The 13463-nt window shown below is 41.3% G+C and overlaps 1 protein-coding gene across 1 annotated transcript; it reads left to right on the top strand.

The window, feature by feature from the left end:
• Positions 1 to 11350: 11350 nt before the first annotated feature.
• On the top strand, positions 11351 to 13234 carry LOC308495185 (putative ATP-dependent RNA helicase DDX53; the record flags this gene model as incomplete). Its single annotated transcript, XM_081043104.1, has 1 exon — positions 11351 to 13234. One exon carries the CDS (start codon positions 11351 to 11353, stop codon positions 13232 to 13234), a length of 1884 nt encoding a protein of 627 aa, XP_080899230.1.
• Positions 13235 to 13463: the final 229 nt, after the last annotated feature.

The following is a 13463-nucleotide window of genomic DNA, read 5'->3' on the forward strand; positions in this document are numbered from 1 at the left end:
CCAAAATTCCTCCACTATCATTCCCTAACATTTTTTAAGTCATAAGAAGACAACAGCTAAATCTAAAAGATGCAAAATTCTATTTTTTTTTCCATATAAATGTGACTAACAGCAGGGTGTCTGACTCAGTGGGAATCAGATACTCATTCAGTCTCTTACTAACCATTGATTCCATATTGGAGGGAGGTCACTTGCCTTTAGAAACCTCACTTTCTTCACTAGTAACTGGGGATAGTTGGGAAGAGGAAGCAGCAGAGAGAAAGGGAGAGAGAGGTGAGGGAAACTAGTTTGACAGTTGAGGATGACTTCAAAAGACAGCCAGGCTTTCTAATGTGCAAAGTTCAAAAAGCATGGTTATCTTAGACCAGGACTAGTTACACGGTGGGTGAAGGTGTTCTGACCCTATAGCTGTAATTCACACAGCTGTTAGTACATGAAGTCTGGTGTGAAAGGCTACTGTGGTCCCAGGCAACTTGCCAATGCGAAAGCCTTTGGGATTATTCAACCCTCAGGAACAGGTAATTGGTGAGGTGTCAGGACCCCACCCAAGCAGCCTATGGTTCAGGGTGGGATTTTGTTGCCAATGGAACTTTGGAATGTTGGGGAGAAGGAAACAGGATGAAAGCTTGTTGTGTACACTGTTTCAACGTGAGGTGGGGCTTACGTGAGGCAGAGTCCATGTGGTACACTTGACGCCGATGACAGCAAGGCTGATTCCAGCCCCAGTGGAAAGATGCTGGTAAAAGTTGCTGGTAAAATTCATGCCAGGATCAGGCCTTGTGGGGGAGCCAGCTTTTGGTGAGTGAGGTAGGTGTGTCTGGCAAATCAGGAACTGACACCCACTCCCAGACAGGCCCAACAATCATCACTGCTGTGTCACTGCACCCGTGCAATAAGGGGGAGTAGTGTACTGATCATGAGCAAGGCTATATTACATAGATTGAAATGCGAGTTTCAGCTCTTCTACTTACTATTTGTACGACACCAGGGAAGTTACCTAACTAAGCCTCGGTTTCCTCTGTTGTAAAATGGGGTTACAATGCTATTGATCTCCTCGGGTGGTTGTGAAGGTAAAATGAGACAGGTCACATCAAGTGCACATAATACCACGTCAGTAAATGTTAGCTATCCTTACCGGGGCTATTATTCAATTCATCCTTCCAAGTCGGGGCACTGATTTGTGTCTCTCAGGCTTTGATCTAGGTGGAAAGATGGAGTGTTTTCCCGTCAAGTCTTTTCAACACAGTACACTGTGATGGAAGGCCTTGCTACTTAGTGTGGTCTGCAAACCAAAGCATCACCTGGGAACTTGTTCAAAAGACAGAAGCTCGGGCTCCATCCTTGTCCTCCTGAATCAGAGTGTGCATTTTCACAAGATCCACCGGATAATTTCTACGCACATTAGAATTGAAGAAGACTTGTATAATGGATTACCTTATGATTGGTATCCTGCTTTCACCAATTACTGCCCACATAAACTTGTTCAAGTTACTTAACTTCTCTGAGTATAGCTCCCCATTTGTAAAAATAGAACAACTAATATGTGTTATCCCTGTGAAGAGTATATGAAATAACATATGTTAAAGTTCTTACCCGTGCTCTAGCCGTGTATAGGCAGTGCAGCCTCTGATTCCTAGGAGGTAATAATGACAAGTAATTTTCAGGGCTCCAGATGTGGTCAGCTCTCGCTAGGCCTTTGGCTTTATGGGCCCTCACTATGATCCTAAAACAGTAGAGCTTTAGTGAATTAAAGTAAATAATTCCTGTCTTTCTCCAGCTTGATTGAGGCATAATAGACAAATAAAATTATATATATACTCAAGGTATGCAATGTGATGATTTGATATACATGTATACTGGAAATGATTACCACAGCCTAGTTACTTAACACATCCATCACCTCCCATAGTTAATACATATCCCAAAGCAGTTAGACACTTTTTCTGTAAGGACCACATAGTGATTATTTTTGGCTTTGTGGGCCCCATGGTCTCAGTAATGACTACTCCCCTCTGCCCTATTAGTGAGAAAACAGCTATAGACAGTGTGTAAATAAAAGACATGGCTCTGTTCCCCCAAAATGTACAAAACAGGCGGCATGACACATTATAAGGAAAAAAAAGAAATTTGGGGCAGAGCTTAGCATTCATTTCTAAGCCCTCCCCACAATGACTTTGGGGGACTTAGGAAAAAGCAGATACGATCACAGTACAGGCTGTGTCTTGGAACTGAGACGTATGGCTGAAAAGTGTGGGAACACATCTTTCCATTGAGAGCTGAGTATTGCTTCTCAATGACCAGCAAGGTTGTGTTTGGGAGTGTGTCTATTCCTGGAGCAATGTCTCTTCGTTCACTGTCTCCTCATGCCTAGAGCCTTCCTGGCCCTAACCTACTCTTCTAAACTTGCCAAAGAGTCACATCATATTCCTCAGAAACAATCTTTTAACAACACGGGTCATGCATTAGCAAGGGAGTAGATTGTGATAAATTGTGTGTGTTTCCAGGTGCCAGGCTTGCTGGGCCTCTAGTTTTGAGCAGGGAAGGACAAGGGCACAGCAGAGACCAGAGGGCCCTAGGACGGTGGACCCAGCTGTAGAGTTACGTGTCTTAAGCTTTAGTAAGTTTGCGTTCAGAAAATAGTGACATGGATGTAAGGTACAGCATAGACAGTAATCAATGATGTTTCAACAACTATGTGTAGTTCCAGGTGGGTAGTAGACTAATTGCGGGGATCACTGCAAAAATTACATAAATGTCTAACCACTATGCTGTGCAACTGAAACAATATGAAATAATACTGAATGTCCACTGTAACTGAGAAAAATAAACAATTAAGATGAAAAGACTCGGACTACCATTGTATCCAGAAGATTCGGGTGGTGGGTGGGCTCTTGACAGCAGGAATCGCTGGGCTGCAGTTTTCTTTCCAGGGGACTTGATTGAGGTTGAGGCAGAACCTGAGCAAGTAGAAAGACCAGGCTCCAGATCTCCAGGAAAAGATGCTGGCAAGGGGCTAGGGAACCCAAGCCAAGGTGGAGCAATCCCAGTACTGGACGTGAAGCCCAGGAATGTGGAATGGGTATGGCAGTAGGAGCACTATTAGGCCTGCTGTCATCACAGACAGGCTGTAAGGCTTCTATGTCTGCTGTGGGGCACGGGACAATCAAATTAGGACTGGCTGGCACAAGGCCCTAGATTGGTATATGCAATTTTAAGTTTTTCGGTATCACTGGATGCTGCAGTTGCTCCACATATTTTTTTTTGAATTTATTTATTGGGGTGACAATTGTTAATGAAATTACATAATTTCAGGTGTACAAGCTCTACATATTTTAAATGTCATGGCTTTGTGGAGTATGTTGCCTTTGGAGAAACACAGGGAAATACACTTGTGTGAGTGCCTGGTGGGCTTTTGTGGCAGTCAGACTGCTCAGCGAGATTCCAGAAAACCTATTGTACTGTAAAGGCTGGGTGCTCTTGGGATTGTGTATCAGTCAGGGTCCAGTGAGGAGGCAGGAACCTCATCAGCAACACCAAGTCCTCACTTACCATTGTCAATAGCTTCTGCTACTCTAAGCGAAAGTACACATAAGGAAACCAGTTTGACAGTATGCTAATTGATACAACGAGAATTGTGCTCCTGCAGCATCTCATCAACATTAGAACGAAATGATGTTATCCTGCTGTACTGGACCGGGGAAAATCTGTACCTAGGAGTAAAGCATTGTTAACAAGGTTTACCATTGTTGACTGAGCCACTAAACAGTGAAAAAGAAAACGCTAAGTGAAAAAGAAAGCACTAAGGAATCAGGGAAGGAGCAACTACAGGAAACAACACTCACCTCTGGGGCTAGGGAAACAGACAGAAGAGGTAGGACCACTTAAAATTTAACCCCTCAGAGGAGTGTTTCCACAGAGTTAAACCCTGATCCTCAAGGATGGTTGTTTCGGGTGTTTCTGAGGGGAGAGTAATGAAGGGGTCCTACAAGGGTTGAAAACTGCAAACTGCATTCAGCTGCTGTCACGGGATGGCACTGCCACTGCAGTGGAGGAGTGTTGGTGGAGAAATCATCCCAGGAAGCAGGCAGGGAGGAGCAACTCCTTCCTCCTTCCTCTAGCCCTGCAGGCCCCTCTAGAGCCTAACAGAGCTCCAGCCAGCAAATCAGAAATGTGAATCCACATCACAAAGCAGCCCAGGGAAGAGGGGGCAGGTAGGACTTGAGAGAGAGTGAAATGATAACCCACAGTACTTTTCTGCTTTTCTGGGAAAAGCTCTGTGGCTCTGCTGGGCCTGTCTGTCCACTGAGATGACAAATGTCTCGGGATAACCTTCCCAATTGCTGGATCATACTTCCTTCCCAGCACCTGTAGGCTGATCCACAGAAAATCCCGTGGTGGGCTCTCAGAAAGCACTGTGCATTGCATGACCAACGAGATGAAATCAGGGTTCTAGATCTTCTGATCCTGGAGACGGAAATGAACACCACATTTTTCTATTATTATTTTTTATAGAAAAATAAAATTCATGTTCCTGTGTTTGCACACAGGATTTGGGCATGAAATGACCAAATGGCAGACTGATTGTAGCCAGAGCAAATGATTGGTTTTTGTGACAAGAAAATCAGAGGCAATGATTTCTACTGGGGAGTTTTTTAGAAAAACATACATGCTAGAACGTGTTGTGCCTCCTTCAGAAATTCAGGGCAGTCAGAGTGAGAACTCCATTTCATACACTACTGCTCAGAGACAGGAACCAATCGGAGATAACCATGAGGTTATCTGTAGCCCATATTTGCAGGTAATACATTGAAAGTGAGCAAACCTCCTTAAAATACAGAACAGAGTTGGAGCTAATCGGGAATGGCCAGTGTTATAAAACGTTAGACCACTGATGACAGACTGAGAGTCTTGTAGAGTTTAATTCTCCCCATTACAAAGATGAGACCAATGTAAATTGCTATGTTAGTAAGCAATGGACATAAAGAATCATAATTTCAGACGCTAAGAGAAGAAGATTGAGATAGTGCTGGCTAAGATTTTCACGTTGTTATTTTTATTTTTGATGCAACCAACATGGCTGGATGGACTAGCTCAGTACGTTTTGCATGCCCTTGTGTACTTTTTTATCAGGGGCAGGAGTGAAAGTATAACGATATGTGTATCACATGAAGCGTTTTTGGTGGACAAATAATCCAGTTCCTCATTGCTCAGCTGGCATTCCTCTGAGTTGTATTCTGCAGGGTCTCCCAAAATTCTCTAGAGGGATTACGCTTAGGTTGCCCAAGACGACCCGTAATTGATAATGCTTTCTTACACACTTTCCGTTCCTTGCCTTATTTCCTCATTCCATTACCCAGGTTTCCTGGGATCACCTCCTACAATAACACTCGTGCTTGCATTTTTGTCACAGAGTCCACTTCTAGCAAGAAACAAACAAAAGACACATTTCCATTTACAAACTACATTGCATGAGACTGAGAGGGAGATCAAGGAATACAGTTTAGGATTAAAGACCTGGAGGTTTTATTTTAGTACAGACTTAATATTAGTCAATGTGGTGTGGAGTGAGACCAGGCCCCTCACTGTAAGAAGAGCATGACTGAGTGAGATTAAAAGATATGGACACTGTGTCACCTGAGGAAGTATTAAACGAATTGGAGACATTCAACCTATAAAAGCAAAGGAAATATGGGTGAGACATCAAAGCTGCGCTTAAATTGTAAAAGGAGATGAGGTGGTCTTATTTTGAATTGTTCAGCCAAAGAAGGACTGATGCGGGCTGAGGGGGGTGGGTCCAAAAGGGAACTTAACACTCACAGTATAGTTGAAATGAGACAAAAAACACTTGGAAGCTCACATAGATAATTTGCTATGTAAATTTTCTGAGCCTGGATTTTCTTATTTGGGAAACAAAAAAGAATAATAACACTACATCCTGTGGCTGAACATAGAGAGTACAGAAACTTATCCCGTTTTCCCCCTTGCCCCCCAGCCACTTGTTTCTCCTTCCCTCCCAAATAAACTACCTGCCCTCAAATCCTTACTGCAGATTCTGCTTCTGGGGGAGACCAAACTAAAACATGTGTACATATCATTCTAATTTTTACAGTAACATTTTCTTAGTGCTAAATATTCCTTTACTTGCTGTTGTATCACATTTTCTTTTTTAAATTTTCTTAATCATTGTTTTTCAGTTACAGCTGACATGCAGTATTAATTCATATTAATTTCACGTGTAAAGCATAATGGTTAGACATTTACATAATTTATGCAGTGATCCCCCCCCCCCACAATTAGTCTAGATTTCACCTGGCACTAAATAGTGGATAATGTTGCAACAGCTATATATTATATCACATTTTTTTCTGATACTCCTGGGAACCCAAATTTTTGACCAGGCCCTGTCAGATAAATTGGTGCTTCTCTGATATGTCCTATCCTTCCTTCCAAGGATGTGAGTACTGGGGAGGAAGAGGGTACTTAAGCGTGTATGAGCAACTGTGAGCTTGTGTGTGTGTGTGTTGAAGGTATGGGAATTGGCGAATATATATGTGTGTGTGTTTACATATGTCATGTGTCATGTGTCAATATGGTGAGGGGAAAAGATAGGGAAGTCATATTTAAAAAGTATTTAAAAATTTGAATGTTGTATATTGTATTCACTATTGCTGTTTAAAATTTCAAGAGTGGAACCCTGGTAGCACCTGACCAACGCGCTGTACACCTGAAGCCGAAGTAGAATAATACTGAATGTCAACTCTAATTTCATATATGTACATGTTTTCACATGAAGGGGTTTATAGCATAGGGAAGATAATCAATGGTATTGTAACAGCTATACACGATGTCAGAGGGGTAGGAGCTTGGGGGAGGAGGGTTATCATTTTGTGAAGGGTGTAAACGTCTAAATATTATGTTGCTTTGTGCACCAGAAACAAATTTAAAACACAAAAAATGAGTCTCCAGCTTGAAAACTTGAGTCATTTCTAATTAAACACTCCTTTTGTACCAACTGTAGAATCAGGCACCAAATATACCATGTTTTCCCCTACAAATGGGAGTGCAGTGGAGGGTGAAAGGCCTTGGAGCAAATTAGAACTGTGTTTAAAGTTAGCTCAGATATTTACCATACCTTCCCATGAAGTTGGATATATTAGTTTCGTTGAAAAGTAAGTGAGCTTTTTGCAATTTACCTTTAAATCGCAATTACTTTTGAACCCACCTAATATTATGTGACGTCTATGAGTTTCAGTGTTTTCACATAAAGAAGGATGGAAATACTTATTATATGAAGTTGACGTGACGATTAAATGAGACAACTAAGTGAGATCATTTGGTAATTGCATTTTAAATGTATGTCATACAAGGCAGGACAGTGAAGTTCGCGAACTCATCCTAGGAAAAGTGCTACACACCGCATTGCTGAATATCACTAAGGTCACCTTCGAAGTACTCCCTTTGGAAAGCTATGCACGTCGACGCCAGCGCCTACTGCACACTTCAAAGTAATTTTAGAACTTTTTCTGGAATGGCCATCAGAGCTGTCGTCGTATTACCCTTGATGTCCTGAATGTCATCAAAACTTCTTCTTTTCAATATTTGCTTTATCTTGGGGTAAAGAAAGAAGTCACGGGGGCCAGATCAGCTGAGTAGGGAGGGTGTTCCAATGCAGTTATTTCTTTACTGGCTAAAACTCCCTCACAGACAGTGCCTTATGAGCTGGTGGATTGCCATGATGCAAGAGCCACGAATCGTTGGTGAACAGTTCAGGTCGTCTAACTTTTTCATGCCACCTTTACAGCCCTTCCAAATGCTACGCTTGGTTAACTGTTCATCCATTTGGTACAAATTCATAAGGTATAATCCCTCTGATATCAAAAAAAACAAAGTTAACCAACATCGTTGCAACAAGTCTGCAAACTTAATTGTCAGACCTTGTACAGTAGAAGCAAAAAACGTTCATTGCTACTTGGATCCCTTCTCTTCCTAGCTGTTCCTTTCTCTGAGTTACCGCTGCCACACTCCATCCAAGTCTCTCAGTCTGTGAACTCAAAATACCACAAATACAGCCGCTGTTCTTTATGTCAATGCATCCTGCTTTCTTCACTTGGATCTGCTTCCCTAATGAACAATGGGAATGCCATAGGACCCCTCCACTCCAGGGGCACTCCCTTTCTTTAGCATACTAAATTGAAACACCTTTGATTGTCTTACGGCTTTTGAAATTTCCCTTTTCCCTTCCCCTGACCCAAACTATTTTTCTCCATTTCCACTTTCTTCTTAACCTGCATCTTCTGTCCTAGTCGTCCAGGCTGCCCTCATCTCTCTCTCAAGGCCACATTGGTTTCTTTCCCCAAAATGATAACATCCTCCTATCTCTAATTCCACATGTCCTAATCACAAATCAGACCTACGTCTTTTATAGGTCTTTGCCTCAACTCTCCAGCCTCCCAGACCTCCCTGCAGCTCTTCTTGCCAGACATCATGATTACCTAGTAGCATTCTGAATTGTGTTTAATTGCTAACGTGCTAGATGAGTGCTTATAATTCCTTGGGTTTCACCTAACAGAAATATTGCAAAGCCAAATCAGGCTACTGGCATTAGTTTTACTTTTTTTTTGTTTTTTACCCTAGTAAACATCTTTCAACATCATTGATAATCCTCATTTCATTTTTAAAAGTGTTATTTTACCAAAAAAAAGTAGAATGACGCAATGTTAAGATAAAAAAGTATAAATTGATAAATTTAGACTTGTTAAAATAAACATTTTATTGTCCCTATTTTCATTCTGATGTGGACCAGAGAAACTATCAGGGAAATTCTTGGACAGGTATATGGGAACCTCCACAATTGTTTCTACAGACCTACTGTTTCTATGACATGGGCAGTTGGGACCTGGAAAGTCCGTACTATGAACCAAGTGGTTTAACTATGTGTTTGTGTCTGTGTGTATGAGATAGGCATTAGTACGACATTCTGAAGATAGTGGAGCCCAGGCATAAGAAGCTTGGAACTCACTCCAAAAATCCACAACCCAAGTATAGCCATAGTAAATTACATCAGACATACCTAATTTGAAGGACATTTTATAAAATACCTGATCTTTACTTCTAAAAATAGGTAAGGTTATGAAAACTAAGGAAAGAGTGAGAAACTGTTACAAATCACACATGACAACTAAATGCAACGCAGTGTCTAGTACTAGATCCTGGGACAGAAAACACATAAATGTAAAACTGGTGGTATCAAGTCTGCAGTTTAGCTGATATTAACACACCAACGTTGATTTCTTACAGTTGACAAATGTGCCGTAGTAATGTGAGAAAAGAGTGGAGGAAACTGAAGCTGGTTGAAGAGTACGTGGCAACCCCTTGTACTACCTGTGTAACTTTTCTATAAATTTAAAATCATTCCATATACAAAGTTTAACTGATATATTGAGAAGAGGTTCCATTGGCAAAATCCTTTGGAAACTTTGGGTTAAACAATGCCCAATTGAGTTTCTCAATGCCGGTAATTATGCGAGTTTCTGAGATACCTAATACGCATTGTGATTCTAACAAAGGGGATATGGGATGGTAAGCTTCCCAACGTATTTGGCCAGAACCCTTGTGTTTCTTCAAACAGCAGGTTTCCAGAAAAATGCTGACATAGAGAAGGTTTTTCCCAGCGTGTCACAGACTTCTACCCAATATCTAATCACGTTCAAATTTTAATCAGCAACTTTGGCTGAAGAGAAAAAGATGCCATGAACACTGGCAGAAGACTTAAAACTAGAGGATACTATGATAAATGAGACAATCAGCATTAAAGTTATGTTCAATAGTCTGCTTCAATTGACCAAACTTAACAGGATGAACATAAAAGGATAAAAATATAGCCTACTTTTAGTTAGACATAGAAAAAGTACACCTGAAATCTATGTAAATTTACTAACAATTGTCACCCCAATAAATTTAATAAAAAATAATAATAAAATAAAAAAAAGAAAAAATAATCAACCATGTAAATACAGGATGATGAAGCCAATGGGCTAAAATGCCCATCACGTTCCAGTGCGCAGCCCTGTGTCTTGAGTTCATAGGTAGAATTAGTAAAATTGTCATGCTTAGTGAAGAGGATCTAAATAGGAAAGGAAAGGCCGTTTCTGCAGATTTGTTTTGTTCAGTTCTAGGAGTATGTGTCGTATCATAAAAGGTCCTCAATGAACTATTCCCAGAGGAGAAGGAACAGGATGGTGTGCGTCTTGGAAACCATGTCATATCAAGAAGTGCTTTCAAAACCAGGAATGTTACCCTGAAGAACATAAACCTTAAGGGCATTTGACAGTGGTCCTTACATGTGCAAGGATACAAGGAAAATCAATCCTATTCAGTGTAACTTTGGAAGTCGGAAGAAGGATCTCAGGAAATAAGAGGTGGCATATTTCAGTTCAACACCATCTTTGTAAACATTAAACTGCCTCACAATGGAATGGACAGCCTTGAAGCAAAGTGAGCTAGATATCCATCTGCCCAGGTTGCTGCCAGGGTGACTTCTGCATTGCACCTGATAAATGACTTCTACGTAGCCTTCTAGTTCTAAGACCTGTAAATCCATGAAACCACAGGGAAGGGAAAAAATTAAGAGGCACTGAGAAAACTAGCAAACTATTGAAAACACTCCCTAAGGTATCTTACATCCCACTCTACCTCTCTTCTAACCAGCATCCCTGAAATAATACACAGAAACTGCCTGAACAAATGCTGGCATTTAGCCAAAGAATCAGTGCCAGAATGCCATCCCTAAGTGTGTATCTAATACGCTTCTAATGGTATAATTTAAGTTACAGTAGAGGACGGGGAATTGATCAATCTATTTAGACCAAATATTATTACTCAAAAAACAATTACTGAAACAAACAAGTTGATTTTTAAAAATCCACTGCTTTTCCCTCCAATGGAAATAATTGGCTTATAAAAAGACTATGTGGATAAGTTCAAGGCCTGCGTCAAGTTTGCTCCCAAGCTGAGCCAGAACTAACAAGAGGTGAGTGATTGAGGCATCTGTGACACAAAAGTTGAGGAAACATAATCAGGGTCCCATATCACAGGCTCAGAGCCCCTGAGAGTGACTGTCACTTTAAGTTTTGCATCAGAGGTGCCTGCCTACCTCAGCCTTCACCCAGATCTGTGATTGGTCAGGCCATCAGAGCCCTTTCATGACACCACATCAGATTCCCTGGGTAACTGTCACATAGCTACCTACTGGCGATACGATCTGTTTGGTCAAGAAACGAAGAGAATGAGACTTAAGGCTACATCTTCTCCCAACCCGGGGTAAGATAGAAGCCTGCACCATTACACAGCAATGGCCGGGGCCCCAGAGTGGAGAAGGGCCGAGCCTAATCCAAGAGATCTCGGGTCTGGCAGGAATGGCAGGGGCGGCGTACGTGGGAGAGGCAGGAGCTGGAGAGGTTCCTCCAGCCACCTGGAGCCTAGGGCCTCCGCGCCCCAAGAACCACCTCTCTGCTTTAAATTAAAGAGCAGTATGATTGGTGTGGTGATTGGTCGTGGCGGGTCAAAGATAAAAGAGATCCAAGGTATGACAAAGACCAACATACAGATCATAAGAGGTGATTCTGAAGCAGAGGTAAAAATTTTTGGCCGCAAGGAAATGAAAGCAAAGGCCAAAGCAGCTATAGAAAGTCTTGTTAAAAAACAAGAAGAAACTTACAGTTCAGAATCCAGTGTTGCTAATGCTGCATCCCAATCCTCTGTTGAAAGAGACTTAAGTGCAGATAACGTTAGAGAACTTCGGCCATTGATAGATTGGGATCACGTTAAGGCAGAAGTTGTGGAGTGGGAGAAAAGAAAATGGGCAGATTTACCACCCATTAAGAAAAACTTTTACATAGAATCCCAGGCAACAAGCTCACTTTCTCAGGAACAGGTAGACACTTGGAGAAAGGAGAATTTCAATATAGTATGTGATGACTTGAAGGATGGTGAAAAACGTCCAATCCCCAACCCGATTCGTGAATTCCAAGACCCTTTTCAGCACTATCCTGAAGTGATGAAAAACATAGCAAAAGCAGGATTTCAAAAGCCAACGCCAATTCAATCACAGGCATGGCCAATTGTTTTACAAGGGATAGATCTTATAGGAATCGCACAGACTGGAACAGGCAAAACATTGTCTTATTTATTACCTGGGATTATTCATCTCAATTCTCAACCAATAGCTAGAGAACAAAGGAATGGACCTGGCATGCTGGTCCTCACACCGACTAGAGAATTAGCTCTTCAGGTGGAAGCTGAATGTTCTAAGTATTCATGTAAGGGTCTTAAAACTGTTTGTATCTATGGTGGTGGAAATAGAGAAAGACAAATAAAAGAGATTGCCAAAGGTGTCGACATCATTATTGCAACTCCTGGACGACTGAATGACCTGCAAATGAATAAACTCGTCAATCTGAGAAGCATAACCTACGTAGTCTTAGATGAGGCTGATAAAATGCTGGATTTGGGGTTCGAATGTCAGATAATGAAGATTTTATTAGATGTGCGCCCAGACCGGCAGACTGTTATGACAAGTGCAACTTGGCCAGAAACCATCCGTCACCTTGCACAATCTTATTTGAAAGAGCCTATGATTGTTTACGTTGGTACTCTGGATCTAGCTGCTGTAAATACAGTGAAGCAAAATATAATTGTTACCACAGAAGAAGCAAAACGATCTCTTCTACAAGAATTCCTACAGAGCATGCTGCCCAAAGACAAAGTCGTCGTGTTTGTCAGCAGAAAAATTGTTGCTGATGACTTATCCAGTGATTTAAGCATCCAAGGCATACCTGTACAATCACTGCATAGCAACAGAGAACAGAGTGATCGTGAGCAAGCATTAGAAGAGTTTAAAAGTGGATGTGTGAAAATATTGATTGCTACTGATTTAGCATCCCGAGGTCTCGATGTTGACGATGTCACACACATATATAATTATGACTTCCCACGGAATATTGAAGAATATGTACACAGAGTAGGGCGTACAGGAAGAGCAGGGAAGACCGGCGTATCTATTAGCCTTGTGACTCAAAATGATTGGAAGATTGCCCCGGAATTAATTAAAATTCTGGAAAAAGCAAATCAAAGTGTCCCAGAAGACCTTGTAACAATGATTGAACAACACAAGTTAGGCAAAGAAAAAAAGTACCCAGGAAAATATTCCAAAAACTCTCAAGGAAGACCCAAGTAGTCTGGTTGATGTCTACATTGAAAAGTTGTCCCTGGCTACTAGAAGATTCAAGACATGTTAAAGATATGCAGTATTCAAGATACATAAGGAAGTATCGGAAACATACCAGCAGTTTAAAGACATGTGACCAATTCTTAATACCACTAAGCTTTCAATATTGGGTCTGTTCCTTAATAAAATCGAATGTTATGAAAACGAGAGAGTGAGAGATTATGTGGGGAAGAAATAA

The sequence above is a fragment of the Rhinolophus hipposideros genome (assembly GCF_964194185.1).
Source record: "Rhinolophus hipposideros genome assembly, chromosome: X".
NCBI classification, from domain to species: domain Eukaryota; kingdom Metazoa; phylum Chordata; class Mammalia; order Chiroptera; family Rhinolophidae; genus Rhinolophus; species Rhinolophus hipposideros.